Genomic DNA, 17,696 nt, shown 5'->3' on the forward strand with positions numbered 1-17,696 from the left:
GACAAGCATGTGCACATGGTACACAGGGCTGTTCGGTGGGTGTTAAGCAATGAGGTAATGTATCCCCTTTGTTGATTGATAATTTTATGACATTATAAATTTGTGTTAGTACCATTCATACACTAACCTTGCCATAACTTGTTTCGTCTGACCTTGTTGGTGGTCCGAGACAACCGCAGACTTTGAGAATAGTTTCTTGAAAAAGCCTATTTCTTCCTAATTGTCTCTTTTGCTGTTGCAGGGAAAGGAGCTTCAATGCTTCCCAACATATCTCCTTTAACATAGGAAACATCAGAAAATGCCTATTGTTGTGCCATAATGCATCAAACGTGATACCATAAAATGGTGTGCCTTTCGGCATTCAATAAATTTGGTTATCAAGATAAAAATATTAAATATTAATATTTTATTATTAATATTAAATAATAACTTTAATTGATTAAAGTTACCTCGGGGCACCACCCTTCAAAGGAAGTGAAAAGATAGCCAATTTATTGATTAAGTCTCATAAAGGTTCTAACTACAAATTTGGAACTCTGATTAACAATTAAATTAATAACTATAACCAAAATTACCATATAGATAGTTAGCTAAGTTGAAAGATATGGGGTTCTTGACAGTGTAGAGGTTGGCGAAATTCACTTATGCAACATTAATGGAAAAACATTTGTGAAAGAAAAACATTTATTATGAATATAATAAAGTATAAAAACACAAATTACTAACGGTCTAATTGCTAAACAAAGATAGGTATGTGTGTATACATGTGTGTGTGTCTGTGTGAGTCAGCGTGCTTTCAAGATGGTGGCTGGCCAAAGAGATAACACCCTTCCCCCACCTATTGGAATGTTTACGACCTGTAGAGATAATGAGGTGAAGAGTTATGCGTGTGTCTGTGTGTGTGCCAAATTAGAGGAAGTTACTAGATTGGATGCAACGAAAGACTGTGAAGAGCATAACAGACTAACATTACTTTCTCAATAACTTGTACCCAAAATATCACAACACCACAAATCAAACTTATAAACCTCACACAGAATCGAATAAACAGTCTTGCTTAGCCTAGTATAATTATTAAGCCCAGTTGTGTTACCAGTCCGTGGAAAGGGGAAAACGGAAGTTGCTGTGCAGTTCGCAGTTTTGTGTCGTCTTGCTGGTTTCGGTTGAGTTCAGTTCAGTTGCTGAAGTTTGCCAGCAGGACATCGAGTCGCTGCTAGGACGTTGGTAGAGCTTGGAGGGCGAGGAGGTTTCCTTGGTGAGATGAGCTGGAAGCTGCACCTTTGTGCTCCTCTCGAAGAGTTGGATGGGAAGAGAAGATGTGAGCTGGAGAAGAGGCTCCACCGCCTTCCCTCCTGTGGAAGGATTGTAGGAAGAGGCAGAAGAGGCTCAACAGCCTTCTCTCCTTAGAGGGGTTTTAGCAAGAGAGAGATCGAGCAAGAAGCTGGAGAACTTAGCTTATATTGGCCCGGTGACCTCACAGGTCATGGGGTCCAGAGTGACCAATGGGAGTTGAAACCTGTGTCCCTGGGGGGGGTTTCCACCCCTCTGTGTGAAGTTGATGCCCTCTGGGACATTGAGTTCCTTGCTCTGGTTTTTAATGGCCCCTGGGAGACGGAGTCCTGGAGGGACATGCTGCTTCCGGCTTTGATGGCACATGTAGGCCGAAGTGTGGTTTCACACAAAACCATGGCCCAACACTATCCACAATTTGTTTTGGCAGCAACATTTAAAGCAACGCAACCTTGTTGCGTCATCTGGTCACACCCACTTAATATAAAAAACGTAGCGGCTGTTTTATTAACATGACATGATCCAGAGCTGATGTGAATCCTCACATGATTGTCTGAGCACCTGATTTCTTCTATCTCATCTGTCCAGTGAAAAAAAAAACGATTGAACTTATAGTTCACAACATCATCACCAGTCCTTTTTGTTTTTTCATTTTCAATTAAATCTGTTAGATTTCCTGTGAGTAGGTAATGATTAAATATCTTCTCTATATAAACTGACATCTTATCTCAGGACGTGTCATTCTGTTTTGGACAGGAAACAATTTTAACTGTCAGTGCACAGGCTACAGCACATAGTATGGTACAGTCTGTGCAAAAAGTTTTCTTTTCTTTATTTAAAAGATGAGTGTAAGTGGAGTCAGACTTTCTTGCCACATGGTTCTCCTTTCCTAAAACCTTACTGCTCCTCCTTCACAAGGAAAGATGTAGTGGTGGTTAGGAAAGTAGATTACATAACTCCAAATGCACCCCAAGTCTATATGCTAAGATGACCTACCCACTAACGAGATAAGTATTTTCCTAAATGTTTGCAGTATTCCTTTGAGAAAGATTCAACATTTATTAGCAGTAGTGTATGTGGTATTTTAACTGGTGAGGTATACAAGTCTGTACATGAATAAATGCTGGGCTCAATGAATTGGTAAACCTGCAAAATTACCAACAAAATACAAAGATAAAAAGGTTACTGGTTCAGCTCATTTGTTTAAAACAACTTATCCATTCAGTTTGCATGCAAAAGTGTTAACTGAACTAAATGGTAAATGATGGAAAACAAGTCAAATGGTTAAAAAAAGTCCAGTTTAATAATAAGACTGTTTGTGGCAGTGGGTGGTTTCAAGATATATACACATACACATAACATCTTTGAAATCACAAAGTATGCACAACAACACAATCAAGTCTGGAAGTCCCACAGGGATAATTAGGAGACCTAAAGCTGATATCGGCTTTTCATTATCAGCAAAACATTTTTTAACAATCTATAAATAAAACATGCTATACACATTTTTATAAAAAAAAAGACTAATTGTACAGATATAACTGTGTCATGTTAAACAGCTGCTTTTTATCTGGACATGTAAAATAACGTTTCATGTGTAGGGCTCCAGTTTGCAGCAGATTGTACTCAATCAATTCCTGAGATTCTGCTTTTAAGAACAAAAGTTAGACTATTTTTTTTAATACCACTGTGGTCTGCATGGTCTGTAGCTGTTTCAACAGAAGGTCTGAAACACTTGAAAATGCAGCATCTATAATAATTTTAACCTTACTAAGTGATTTCAAATTCTGATGGTTACTGAACCTGACACAGATGTCACTGGTGTTAATACCAGCTGTTTTTCTCCATGCTTGTAGCACATCAGCCTTCCTCTTGAGGCCATGTTGAGATTTATTTGACTGTTCCAGAAATTTTAAGAACGACATTTCAAATCCCATAGGTTTAAAGGAGGCCAGTGGAGCGCTCTGTTCAGCCATTTCCTCTTGCAGTACTGCAGGGCAAGATGAGTCTGATTCATCGCCCTCGCTGTAAACTATGTTGATCTTTGTCGTACGTGGTATTTTCTTGCGCTTCACTATTTTTTCGATTAGTTTTCGTGGACGCCCTCGTTTGCGTTTGATCACCACAGAACCATCAGAACTTTCCTCATTAGATAATTTGCTCTCTAACAATTCAGTAGGGATTTCTGCAGTGGTCCTTTTGCGTAGGACAGGCTTTGAATATCCATATTCTCCTCCCTTTAGTCCAGCATCTGCTGTCAGCTCATTGTCTGACATATCAGAGGTGTTGTCAGATTTTGAGTCGTCACTCCTGATGGACCGGTATTTCTGCCGGGGGAACTTTTTGCAGAATATAAAGTGACTCCTTTGTTGTTCCAGGTACTTCTCTGAGAGCCCATGCCCCATGTAATGTTTCAATATACCCCGCTCTGATTTCATGACTGACTCACAACCTTTGATCATACAAGGATATTGTAGAGGGAATTTCTTAGTGCATATTGCAGATGCCTCCAATTTAGATTTCAAGGAGGGTTTTCCATACTTTGTCCAGTGATTGGCTTTTGACTTGCCAACTCTCCTTATGTCACTTCCCTTCTGTAGGATCTTTTTATTGCTCTCAATATTTTCCTTTCCATTACTTGTCTTTGTAATTTGGTGATGCAATGTTTTTGAGTTCTGTTTCATTCCATCCTCTTTAATCAGTTGATTTTTTAGTTTAGGCTGGTACAAGTCCTGGTGCTTTTTCATGACATGTCTGAGAAGGTTTGACTTTGTTGCATATGAACGGTCGCAGCCTTCAATTTCACACTTGAACGAGCCATTTAATTGTTCAGGTTTGGCTAACTTTATATCTTTGTGCTTTTCTTTGACATGCCCAACATACTTCCAGAAAGCAGTGAAGGATGCTGTGCATCCTTGATGGCCACAAGTAAACTTGCCAAGCTTGATGCTAGAAAATAGATTACCAACCTTATCAAGACTGAATTCATGCAGCTGAAGGTAGTGCTGCAAAAGGTTGGGAACCTCTTGGAAAACTCTAGAGCAGTCTTTGACTTGGCATCTGAATTCACAAATTTGGACGATCTCTGCCTCTAGATCCTCCTCATCATGTTCCATTATTTCATGAAGTCCCTCTCCTGGGTCCTGCTCCTTGTTCACCTCCAATGCTGACAAAGCAGACTGATGAACAGCTCTGTAGTGGAGGATGAGATTATGCTGGATAGTGAAGGCTGCCAAACAGTGTTGATGAACGCAGCGATATGGTCTGTATGAACTCATGGCATCATTTGAGTTTGACTTGTTCTCTTTTGACTTCTTGGTAATATCTATGCTTGGCTTCACTATTGGCTGCCTGTTGATAGATAGTTTGTTTAAAGGCTGAGGTCCTGTGAAGGTCTGGGCCAGTACTTGTGGATTTGGATATTGGTTGTGCATAGGGGCTGTTTGTAAGGGATGAATGACTGTGGAACGGTTGTCATTTTGAAATTTCTGTTTAGTTATGTCCATGTTAATATGTGGCAAACATGCATGTGATGAAGAATAACATTTTGCTACATCTTGGGGCGAGCACAGTTGGGCCCTGTTCACCAATGCTGGATCAGTAACCACTTTGGTTTGAGCCAAAGGGGCCTGGTTGGTATTAACAGGACACTTTTGAATAGCAGCAGATGCACATGCTTTGTCCTGCCTGCGCTTCATATCTAGATCTGCAATTTCTTTAGCTGATAGGTTGTGAGCTGAATGATAGTGAGAGCGAAGGTTTGAGTTACGAGTGAATGTTTTACTGCACCTTTGGCATTTGAAGGGAGCATATAGGCCATATCTTTTTTTCACCAAATTCACCATCTCAAGTGTGTAGTTGTGAATTTTGGAAAGGTGTTTCCATAGCGATTCACTTGACATTGAAGTAAATGCGCAGGTTTCATTCTCACACGTAAACGGTTTAACATAGGGGGACGATGTCAAGCTATCGGACCATGGGACCATTGCAAGTTCTGTCTGGCTGTTGACAGTATTGGTATTTTGCTTCATGGAAGATGACATCTGATCAGATATTTCTTTGACCAAATTCAGCCTTTCAAATGCACTTTGAATTTCTGTCATCCATAGTTGCTGGCTGGCAGATAACTTCTTGGGTTCCTGATCTGTATCATTTTCAGCAATTCCCGTGGGGCTCAAAACCTCCTGTGGCAGCGTGGAGGTCTCTCTGAAATAAGTAAAGCTGTGCATGTTTAGTTGTATTTTGCCAGAGGGTTCTGGGATGATTACAGACTTTTCTTGAATTACATGTCCTGTGTCACTCTTTGCATTAGAAGGAATCTGATCAAGTACAGAGTCATTGAAAGGGCTACACATTTGACCAAAAGACATGAGATTCTTTGTATCGGCATTGGGATCAGTATTGTCTGAAAGACATGAGCTGTTTCTACGTTGAAAGTCACCGGCCAGAATCTGCTCCCGTAGTCTCTTTTTAATATTTTTCTCTGTTGTCTTCCTTTGTGTCTCACACTGCTTGCCACTAAGCTGACTATTAGGTAACTCTGTTTGCATTATTGGGTTTGAATCTGTATCTAGTGACTGAATGGTTGTCCCAGAGTAATAGACTTCACTGTGGGTTGGCCCAGCAGTTACGTAGTTTGTGGGAACACTGCCAGAATCAGCACGGTTTTCTGTGAGGATTGGAGAAAGAAGTGGGTCAGGGAATTCACTTCCACCAAATGTATCAATGGTTGGCTGAGGATAATGAGCTGTACTATACGAGTTGACCTCCTGCCTCTCCTCTCTCTTTAGCTGGACATTTTCTGTATGCAGTATGACTGAGTTTTCTGGCAATTGCTCATTGGCTCCAAAGCTAACACAAGGGTTTTGAAACAATGGCTGAGGAGTAGGTGTGTGAACAAAAAGATCAGCCATTTTTGATTCAGTCATGATTTGTTTGAGAATGTCATCATTTGACTTACCATTCCCACATGCTGTCAAATTATCTTGTCGATAACTGGTAGTAGGGTAATCTTTTGTGGCAATTGTAACTGACTGATGAGGCTTTTCTTGATACAGAGCAGCCTGATTATAAGAAAACTGTGGCTGAGCGGTGCTAACTGTTTGCTCTGAATTAAGGAGGTCAAGAAATGATGTGGGCATATCTGTGTTCAGCTGCCCCTCTTCGTACGGTTTGCAGATTGTACGCTTTGACAAGTGGCCTCCAAGGGATTTGGGACTATTAAATTGTCTAAAACACCTGCAACAAACAAATTTTCCATCCTTCATAATGGCAGGCCATTTGGTTCTTTTGTTTCTTCTGGCTCGTTTTTGACTTTCAGTGATGACCATACCATTTTGAGGTTGGTTGCTAATGCTTTTCTGGCTTGCAGAGTGTGGAGAGAGAAAATTGGACTGTGCATTATTTTGCATCGATTTATTTGCTGCCTTGGAACCTGAGAATAAACTGCTTTGCACCTTTGATGTATATGCTGGAAGACTGTCTTCCACTTTCAGTGACACTTCATTTGCAGCATCTAAGCACGAGGGGAAAACAGACTGGGACCCATTTTTCATAAGTGGTGACTGCAGGAACTCAACTGGTCTGTTAATGGTTGATCCCATCATTGAGGAAGTTGGCAGAGCCACACTGCTAGAATTTACCTGCAAATTAGATAGATAAACCTGGGAAGAGCCACTACTTTGAATTTGTTCACTTCCAAGGACTGAGTGCCAGTTTTGACTACCTAAAACTTTGGACTGCATTGTTATTGGACTTGTATCACTTTCTAATTGAGATAGAACAATAGGATTTAACACATTTTCCATCAGGAGTGAAGCATTCTGGCTGGGGGCAGATGAAGAATGGGAATGCGGAGTAGTATACTTTGTGCCCAGGTCAGTATATGGAGGTGATTGGATAACATTCTGCCTCTGAACTCCATGAACTAGTGCTTGGTTGCTGTCCTGACTGGGAAGTGAGGTGACAGAACTCAGATGTCTAACAGATGATGTGTTTGGTGCTGAAGGGTGGGTTAACTTGATTTTAGTTCGAGCGACTTTCCATTGCTCATAGAAATCAGGGTGAACCGTTTTCATGTGCTTGGTAACACTTCTGTATGAGCTGTAGTGCCTTGTACACATTTCAAATGCACATTGAAATCGTTCCCTCTCTCCTGGAGCAGGACCTGTGGTAGTTGAAGATGACACAGAGTTCACTGGTCTTTTCTCATCAAGTGGTTGGGGCAGTGATACTGATAACAGGCTGCTGCTGCACATTTGATGTTGCTGTCCTGGCAATGGTAAGCTGCAGTCAGAGTTGCAACTTACCAATTCATTATTGACATTACCAGGGAACATTTGTGGTTGGTCCTGTAAATCATGTGTATTACAGCTAAGTGGCACATTACCCAAATTATGTTCAAATACATGTATGGGTTGATTCTGCTGAGGTGGTGTAATATAATCAAAATAATGACCACCTGAACCTTCTCTGTGTCCAATAGGATCCAAAATGTGGGAATTCAAAGGCTCAATCACAGTATGGTGTAGACTCTGTGTCTGACAGCTTGAAAAACCCCTCTGTCTTTGGGAAACCACTCTGTGCTCTTCTAGGGTTTCCACAGGTGCTTGTGAAGATTTCAGCAAACTTTCAATTGACACTGGCAGCATTCCATGATCTGGATTAACTGCATTTTCAGTGTTCCAGTTCTCTTGGGAATTATCTTGTAATTGTGCAGTGTGATTTGAAAGCATTTGTTCAATGAGTGAAGGGCCAGTCTGCATATTTTGTGAAGTCTGTTCAGAAGCTGTATTGTCCTCTTCAGTGTCATGCTCATCTTGGTGCAAATCCAGCTGCTTTTGTGAATGGAATACCATCGCACAGTCCACAACTTTACAAGTGAAAGTATTATAATGCTGTGCCTCATGGTCATACAGTCTGAAGGCCTCATTGAAAATCTTTCCACAATTGGGAAACATGCATCTAGCCTTGAAAACAGAATGTGTTTTCCTGTGGATAAGGAGCTCAGTGTTAGACAAGAAACTTGCCTTGCAGTTCAACTGTATACAGATATAAGGCTTCACACCACAGTGGACCTGTAAATGATCGTTAAGATGTGTGACATTAACAAAGTGGCGGCGGCAGTACTGGCAAATAACCTTTTTCCTTTGCAATTCAAGGAAAGTCTTTGCTTCCTCGTTGTCCCCATGGGCTTTTACATGTGCAATGAGATTTTTGAAAAATTTAAAATTCCTTCTGCATTTTCCAATAGGGCATACATTTTCTTCACTTCTCTCTGTGCTACATCTGTCCACTCTGGCCTGAACATTATCAACAAACCCCCCATTTTGCCCAAGGGAGGCACCTTTATCATAGATTGCATTTTCTGTCTTGGCCTTTAAATCTGCAAAAACAGGAGAGGCCATTTTAAGATTAGAAGATTTCTTGTTTGTTTTTAGTGCAGTTAGCCTTTCCTTGCTCGACTGTTTAACATGTGATGTTACATGGGGAATCAATAAATCTTTTGAGGAAAAGGTTTGAGCACATATAGGGCAGCTGTATACTCCACTGCTCAGATGAGTCTGTGCATGGCGTACGATCCTGTGGCCAAGAAACTCTTTGTCACAAAGCACACAATACTGCATATATGCCTGCCAGTTTCTGAACCTAGCTGAAATGAAACCCTTCTCCCTCATTTTCTTCATTTCTCTGTTCTTCTCTCTCTTGTCTGTGACATCTTTTAGTTCATAAGTGCCACTAACTAAATGGTCTGGCATATTCTTAGACAACTCCTGACTGAAAAAATCTTCTTCTGGGCTCTCTGTATCATTCAGCAGGTCAATTGACGACACAATTGAAGCTTCTTCACCCATTAATGCAAGACAATGACGCTTCAGTGCTTTCCAGTCCCAGAACTCCGGGTCAAAAGGCCACTGGGTTTTAAAAACCAGTAGGAGTTCGCAGCGTAGTGAGTTGGGAATGGGCATATATTCCTCCTCTAGTTTTTGATCTGGTTCATTGTAAAGAGTCTCAACAGCGTAATATGAATCCACTGTGGGCTCCAGGAGGAACTCTGTCAGCTGACAGGCTCGCTTGACTTCTAGGTCAGTAGGAAGCAAACAGGAAATTGTTTTACACACTGTGGCCTTGGTGTTTCCATCATCTGATTCCATTTGTAGAGCCCTTATGCACATTTCAATGCATACTGGGAGTCCAATGCTGTCAATCTATAGAAAAAAGGAGAAAGATTTAAGTCAAGACAACTATTCAGAAACACTTTTAAGACTTTCATCATTGTTAAAGCAATTTTATATTTGACAAGAAAAACAATATAAATTGTAAAGGATTATATACCTTGTTCAGCAAAGCAAAATTTCCAGCAACAACTTAAATAACATTTAGCTGTTTATTGATGTTAATTCCTCAAATCAATAGCATCAAAGTTTTGAAGCAAGGTCACCCTACTGCAAATAGCATGGATTAATCAACAGCTGTCTGTGGCTGCTGTTGACTGAAAGCCTCATTTATGCATTGTGCATTTAGTATAATGCAAAAGGGACTTTAAAAGTCTTCAGATTGCACTACAGTCCACACTACATGACTTTCTGTCATGTGATTGGGAGTCTGTCACCAGACTACATTTGATCACGAAAACACACAAGTAGTAACACAGTGAATCAGAATGCTCCCTCTGGTCTTGTGTTCTGCTAAAGTGGTGCATTACAATCAAAATAACAACCACCTGAACCTCCTCTGTGTCCAATAGGATCAGAAAGGTGGGAATCCCTAGGCTGAATCCCAGAATGATGTAGAGTCGGTGTCTGACTGAGAAACCACTCCATGCTGTCCTATGGTTTCCTCAGGTGCTTGTGAAGATTTCAGCAAACTCTCAATTGACACTGGCAGCGTTCCATGATCTAGATTGACTGCATTTTCAGTGTTCCAGTTTTTAATGGGAATTCTCTTGTAATTCGTTGGTGTGATTTGAAAGCATTTGTTCAAATAGTTAAGGGCCAGCCTGCATATTTTGTTAAGGCTGGTCACTAAACTACATTTGATCACCAAAACACACACAAAGTGAGAGGTTGAGTCCGGCTGATCCCCCTGGGCTTCCGTGTCATTCTACTCACAGACTAACACATTACGCTAGAAAAGGGGTTCCCAAACTTTTCAGCCTGCGACCCCAAAAATAACTTTGATTAATTAATACAACACAAAAGAACAACAGCCTTACAGCCATGATATTATTTTATAGTACTTTAAGAAATAGAATATAACCAAAATAGGGGGAATCTCCCTACACACACACCAATACAGTTTTCCCAAGATAGTCCCTCTTCTTTTAGTTTTATAAAAATGTCCTCATCCGTGCACGTCCACTCCAGCGCGGAGCAAAACAGCATTACGTTTTCCATCAAAACTGTATCTGACGAAAACAAGCAGCTGGGCAGAGTTTAATACATCTGTGGATTCATCTAACTGTAAAGCATATTTCCCTTTCTTAACTCTATCAACCAGCTGGCACTTTATGACCTGGGCCATGTCGGTGATGCGCCAGGCAATAGTCCCGTTAGACAGCGGCACTGATTCCAGCTCACGGGCTAATTTATCCCCATGCATGGCCCGATTTATAGCTACAGCAGCGGGTTTAATTAATGTTTCGCCGATTGAGTGTGGCTTTTTTGCCTGTGCAATTAAATATTCCACCTCATATGATGCCCTTTGAGCTTCGGCTGGGATGTCTGTTTGTTTAGTATAAGTACTTTCTTTTAGCCTTGCAACTCTCGCTCCTTCCGCTAATCCGTGTCGTAATAACCTCAAGGGTCAACAAAGAAAAAGGAAAAAACTGATGGAAATGTTTTTATTTGCATGGTTTTATTCTAATTTCAACTCATATTTCTGTATATATTTATACAATAATGGGTTCAATATTCAATTTTAAATTATTTTAAAATTTTATATTTTTTTTTGGACGGCATCTCGCGACAGCCCCTCTGTGTCTCGCGACCCCCCGGGGTCATAGTATACATAGTATAGAGCGTCTTTGGCCACATTTTATACCTCGGTGGCGTCGACAGCCAGTGGCTGGAGGCATTTTGCTATCGGGTTGTCCGTCCCATTCTCGTGAATGAGACATCTCAAGAACACCTTGAGGAAATGTCTTCAAGTTTGGTAGAAACATTAACTTAGACTCTGGTGGTCAAAGGTGAAAAGGTCAAATGACCACACATTGTTGTGACCGTTATATATCAGGAATGACGAATGGGATTTTTATTACGTTTGGACTTAAGGATGACCTGATTAGATTTTGCTGATCAGGTCAAGTTTTCTTGTCACGGTAATACGGAACGCCTTATGCGTTTTTGCTGTTAATAGTGAGTGTTTGGGTTAATTAGGACTTTTTACAACTTTAATTAATTTACATAAAATTTTCACTGTGTGGTTTATACTTGATGGAGTGGACCGTAATGCGTGATTAGTGGCCGTGGTTTGGTGTTGCATGACAAACACAGGTAGTGAAGCATTTAGCCTTCCCGCGATGCACAAAACGCACGCAACATGGAGCCGTTTCGCTTAGTCCCCGTTGACCCTACCCCGCGGCCGCATCTGTTCCCGAGTTCGCAAGTGCTCGGGCCTGCACAGTGCTTCGCAGCACTAGTTTTACACTGAAATTGAGCTCAAAAATAGATTTTGTTGTACAACAGAGCCAGTTTTAGGATAAAAGTGATTTGAATCATGAGAAATATTATTTGTTTAGCCCATATTCACAAATCACAATTTGTCTCCTAGGGCTTTATACCTGTCTATAGGTTACGTTTCAGTAAACGACGGTATGGTGAGCCAACATATGGGTCCTTGAGAAGGATCATACAGACAATCCACTGAGGATGTTTCTTCTTCATTTCACGCTGCGGTCGGATGGAGAACAATATTAACATCGATTTGGCCCCAATGATCGATCCACTGAATTGACACTTAAAGAGTGGACTCATGGACATTAAAGGGCCCATATTTTACACCTTTCTGGGATGTAATTTGAGGTATTGCCTCTTGAGCCCCTCCTCTGATTGGCTGACTGCACTTTGAGTGACACGCGACCAGGCCTATCACCGGTCTCATTCTGGCGCATTTACGATCTCTGGCTGTAACAGAATTTCAACACCAACACGGCACGTCAGAAGAAAGAAAGCGTAACCGCTGGTCTCGAACAGTAACTTTCTTAGGAGGAATGTGCATGGACACATTCTCTTCCTTGCATCCCTCCACGCTGCAGTGTTTCTTCAGTGTTGTTTGTTGTGGTGAGCCTGTAGTAGCTAACAAGCTGCTAGCTCAGCAAAATGTCTGCTTGGTGTCGCGTTCGGTGTGGAGGGGTGGTGGGTTCAGAGGCTGGACTGGTACCGGCTGGGTCGGTGGGGCTGAGAGACGAGGGAGGAAGTACGAAACGAGACGTTTGGATAACTTATTTCTTAGAATGGACTGAGTGAAATAGTCCGCGGAGTGACTGTTTTCATACTTTGAGGGTACCTACTGACCCCCCTCAAGTAATTACGGATAGTAAAAGCCCAGAAAATGTATTTTACACAATATGGGCCCTTTAAAGGGTTAATTTCAATAAAAAAAAATTCCTAATCTTTCTGATACTGGTCCACACTATCTTCTTTGTCATTTCTTTAAAGTGTAACCAGGGTTACACACACGATTATTATTGCTTGTTTTCCCCGTTTAAAGATATGTTGCTGTGTAAAAAAATCTGTTGGCACCTCACTGCTACAGTGAGGTGCCAACGTCATCACCAGCTTGTCCTATGCATTGATTGGCTGAAGTTGTCGCCACCACGTCTAGATATTTAGCCCGCTAGAAATCTAGTCACAGTCTGTAACATGTCGGCAAGCCCACTCTAGTCTAGACGATTCCATTACGATATAGCAGTCAATGATTCGATTCACAACGATGCATCGATTCATCTCGATGCATTTCAATGTATCACAGCCACAATTTTCTATATCACTGCATTTGGCTGCTTTTTCATCAATTAATACAATCAGTCAGACAAACATGAACTCCATTTTATGAGGAAAGTGCTTTAAAAAGTACTATAGACTGTTGCTGTTATCACAATTTTGCCGTAATTTAAAAAAATATGGTTTTCAATTTAAAAAAAATCAGACAACAATTAGTCTATGACAGCGGTCAGTGCTCTCCAATCTGATTTGACATAAATTCAGTTTAGACTTGTGTGCTGCACCTAAGGCTTAAAAGGACAACCTCTGATTATAGCCTGTACTGCATCAAGGTGGCTCCGCCTGGCCCCCCTTAGCAGCGCCACTGCACTAAGGCACATTACTCCGCTGGTCAACAAGTGACTCTCCTACTCTGGTTTTCTAATCATCGCACTTAGAACTGATCCATATAAAAACCTGCTGTATTCATGTTTATGGATAAACGGGGCGTCGCTTCTTCTGCAACAATGAAGTTAAAACACAGCGGTGTGTGGTAATCTGCTGAAAAAACTTCTCTTCTGTTGTCAGGAGTGTGTCCCCGCTCGTCTCTGGCCCTCTTCACACACGAACTGATAATCACATGTATGTAATTATTAATCGATGTCGGATCATGACTCCGGATCGTCCCTCTGACTTCAACACTGATGTCGTGACTTTGTGCGTCACATTACATTACATGTCTCATAAACTCTAGAGCGACTCAAAAAAACACAGTGGTTGTGAATCCTATATACACATGATAATAGAAAGGTAAAAGGTTAAACGTTATGTTTTATACAGGACCCACACTTTGATAATTCCATCACAGTTGACTGTTTACTGACCTCTGATTGGATGACCTTGATGAGGAACAGGATGTGGTACACAGTTTTAGAAAGTAGGGATATCTGGCGGCATTTGTCAAGGAAAGCCTGCTCTGATGGCTCCAATCGCTTCAGCAGCTTGCTCCAAAACAGAGTCAGCTCCCTAGCGTGAAGAAGGAGAATTCACAGCCCAATTATTGTCCCATCATTAACAAGAGGCATGCTCGGAGAGCTCTTACCTCTGCCAAAGCTAATCCCCTTCCTATCATGTTAAGGAGTGAACAAAATCCTGGATCTGCCCAATTCTGCTTACTGGTGTAATTCTTCATCAATTCCTGATCAATTCTCTGTGTGTAAAATAATATATGCCCTACACAGTTTTAAATATGGAGGTAAATTATATAATGTATGGATTCTGGGACTAATGCCACATTTTTAGGGTTTGGTCTGAAAAGGAGTTATCTTTTTTCTCCCTCCACGAAACAAGGAAAATGGGGGGCTTTCTTACCAAGCACAGTATGTATCTCCTTGAAGAAGCTGTCGGTTGAGGAAGGCGGAGCATAAACTGAAGGCAGCCACCTCATCGCCGTCTGACTCCAAGTTGCAGATCATTTCCAAGGCATCACGACAGTCCTCCTTTGAAAGCTGTAACAGATTGATGCCATGTATACATTGAGTTTCATGCATTACGCACTCAGTCACACACACGCACTCAGACACACACGCACGCACACGCACACGCACACACACACACTTTAAGATATAGGACGAGATGGTGAATATCCCTTGTACATTTGAAGGTCTTCTGCACAATTTAAGTAACCAACTACCAGTAGATAGTTAGCAAGTGTTAGTTGCCGTCAGGGGATGTTAGAGACATACAGTAACCTTGGTTGTGTACCTTAGCGTCATCAAGTGTTTTGGCCTTGTAGATCAGACATATTACCAGATTACCTCTATGCCTTTTTTAATTAAACGCTGTACCATTTTAGAACATACAACAAGATGGAGAATATCCAATGTATGTTCTACCGCACTCATTAATCCCTACCACCAGTTGATGTTAGCGGATGTTAGGGACATATCTTCAATTGTGTACCGTCATCAGGTGTTTCTGTCTTTTAATCACAAGGCAGGCCTTCTAAGGCAGGCCCACCACAGATTTGTGTATACTTACCTCTTCCATGAGCTGATCCTGTTCAGGGCTGGAACAGAGGCAGACAAGGTACATCTGCTTGAAAGGCCCCTTCCCTTGGAAAACAGAACATTCAGAGCACGTCTTTGCTAGCCGTGCAGCCTCTCCCAACTGCTTCTCCTTCATCAGCTGCTTCACTCTCATCTCCAACAGGACCTGCCCCTCCTGCACCAGGAACTCCTCAACTGAAAAAAAATAGATGGATGGATAGATGTAGATACTTTTTGATCGCCAGGGAAATTTAGGAAATATAATTATAGATTATAATTTCGTTCTGACAAAATTGTGTTTTAATGTTTTTAAATGTGCAACTCTGGCTAAATGTAAACAAATACTGGAAGTGACACACAGTCTTCTTCCTAGCAGCAACTACAGACCTGTTGATAAATAATATTTTCGCTCAATCAAACATAGAAATTAATACCAGCATTTCACAGGTTTTTCCAACAGGATATGGAGTAGCCAACAAGTAGGAAAAGGTAGTCAGCTAGGGGGTTCGGGGACATGCCCTTTGGAGAAATATTTTGGCCACACAATTTCAAATTTGGTGCATTTGGGACATTCCAATGGCACTATTCTTTTATACACACCAAAATAAATTTTCTTTGTGATTGTGAACATGCATTGAGTTATTCAAATGAAAAATCAGGAATTAGGAAACTAGGAATAAACATTCACTTTGTTTTACACAAAACAGGGGAAAATAACAAGATCTCCTAATGGAGACAAAGATGTAATGGAGACAAAATTGCAAAGCATAGTGTACAATGTTCAGGACATACATGAACATGGCACGTCTGCATTGCTGTGTACATCCATCTCTGGCTGGAGAGGAAAGGAATGGCTGGAACTAGGTACAACATACTGCATACCGAGAATGTGCTGAAAAACTTCCAATAGAATGTATATTTCCTACTGACTGGACTGACCATACGCCACATGTCAGTAACTTATAACTGTGTCTGAAACTCTCAAATAGCCATGAGGTACCCCTATCAAATGGAAGAGGGCCATTATGCCACCAAATTCAAAGTTGGTCTGAAACGCATGTGTCAAAATTCTTTTAGGAGTGTGAACGCAAATCTGTCCTGGGCCACATATGAAGGACTTCCTAGTCAGCAGATGTCCTCTGACCCGCTGCAGTTTCACTATGAATTGAACGTATTTTTTCTCATCTCATTGATTTGATTGTGACCACCGCCACAATATCAACACTGATCACCATATAATGATTGATACTTTCCATAAATTGTTAAAATCTTTCTTCACAGCGGAGCAGCACGAGATTCAAACTCATCTCTCCATGTCTTTCTACCACTGTTGCTCTCTTTCTCACATACACACACCTTCATGAACAGATATGACATACGTGTTTGGTTGTATCGAGCAGGACGGTGAGATCCGACCTAAGACGCTTGTGGTGCCACATGTTAATACCAGGTGTGTAGACAATTTAAGTCTCCTTCAACATTAAGATGACCCTTCGGAGAGCTGATAAGATAATCAGCTAAGATGCGTTCGGTGGATAAACATTTACAAATGTGATGTTCTGATTCTGTGAAAGTAAATTTAATACTATATATCTCCCCTCATGGTCTGAATGTACATTGGACAGTTTAATTGCAATATTTTTCAAAGTTAAAATGCTTACACCTCCATTATTCTGGTTAGCTGTAGAGGAGAAATGGGTCTCTTCTAACATAGTAATATGACATTTAAGCGATTTGAGATATGTCTGAATTTTGTATGTTTAATAGGTTCCTGGATGCCATTTACATTCAAAGTCACAAGCCTGACACGATTTAACCGTGAATCCATCTAGGGTGTAAAAGAGATTGTTCAGGCCCCAAGCTTTCATTAACCCACAAACGGGGATGGAGGGTGATTAAAAAAAACATCAGAAAAAGTCACAATAAAACAATTGTCAAAAGACCTGTCCGGCAATAAGGCCAGACAAAGACGTGCAGTTGTTGGAGCAACTTAAGTTCATCTGCACACCCTAGTAAAAGAAAAACAAGGCGCATAAGAAAAAAGTCTCACTTAAAATTGTCTGCTAATATCTCCTAGAGGCCCACTAGCTATGTGTGCGCTGGAGAAAAAATCCTCAGGTTGGGAGGAGCAGTGGGAGCAATACAGAGGTCTCTGAAAGTGATTTTTGATTTAATGTGGAAATATCACCTATTACACCTCAAACAAGACAATGTAATCATTCCTCTGCCTCCAACTAAGGACGACCTGGAAAAAAAAAAGACCTCAAATAACGTACATTGCCACTGTTTCAAAATGAAATAAATACTGTTAGCCACTGGAAATGCTATTTTCACAGTTGCACTCCATATGCTAACTGCTTAGGAACCAGACTGCAGCTAACCAAAGGAAGATGACAAAATAATGAAAGGGCAAACCCCACATTGACATCAGTGTGCC

At 41.1% G+C, this 17,696-nt stretch overlaps 1 protein-coding gene across 2 annotated transcripts in view; it reads right to left on the minus strand.

Annotated features, from left to right (window-relative positions):
- Positions 1 to 2,571: 2,571 nt before the first annotated feature.
- The window catches only part of znf292b (zinc finger protein 292b), a 32,782-nt gene continuing 17,657 nt past the window's right edge, over positions 2,572 to 17,696 (minus strand). Inside the window, exons 5-8 of one of the 2 annotated variants that reach the window (XM_035143297.2) lie at positions 15,252 to 15,454; positions 14,583 to 14,719; positions 14,096 to 14,237; positions 2,572 to 9,497 (exon numbers count right to left, since the gene is read on the minus strand). In XM_035143297.2, coding sequence (XP_034999188.1) covers positions 2,955 to 9,497; positions 14,096 to 14,237; positions 14,583 to 14,719; positions 15,252 to 15,454 — 7,025 coding nt within the window. In that variant the 3' untranslated portion in view covers positions 2,572 to 2,954. Of the gene's footprint in view, positions 9,498 to 14,095; positions 14,238 to 14,582; positions 15,455 to 17,696 lie in introns of those variants that run through there. The other variant, XM_047337972.1, reaches the window with a different exon arrangement.

The sequence above is a fragment of the Hippoglossus stenolepis genome, chromosome 20 (assembly GCF_022539355.2).
Source record: "Hippoglossus stenolepis isolate QCI-W04-F060 chromosome 20, HSTE1.2, whole genome shotgun sequence".
Lineage (NCBI taxonomy): Eukaryota > Metazoa > Chordata > Actinopteri > Pleuronectiformes > Pleuronectidae > Hippoglossus > Hippoglossus stenolepis.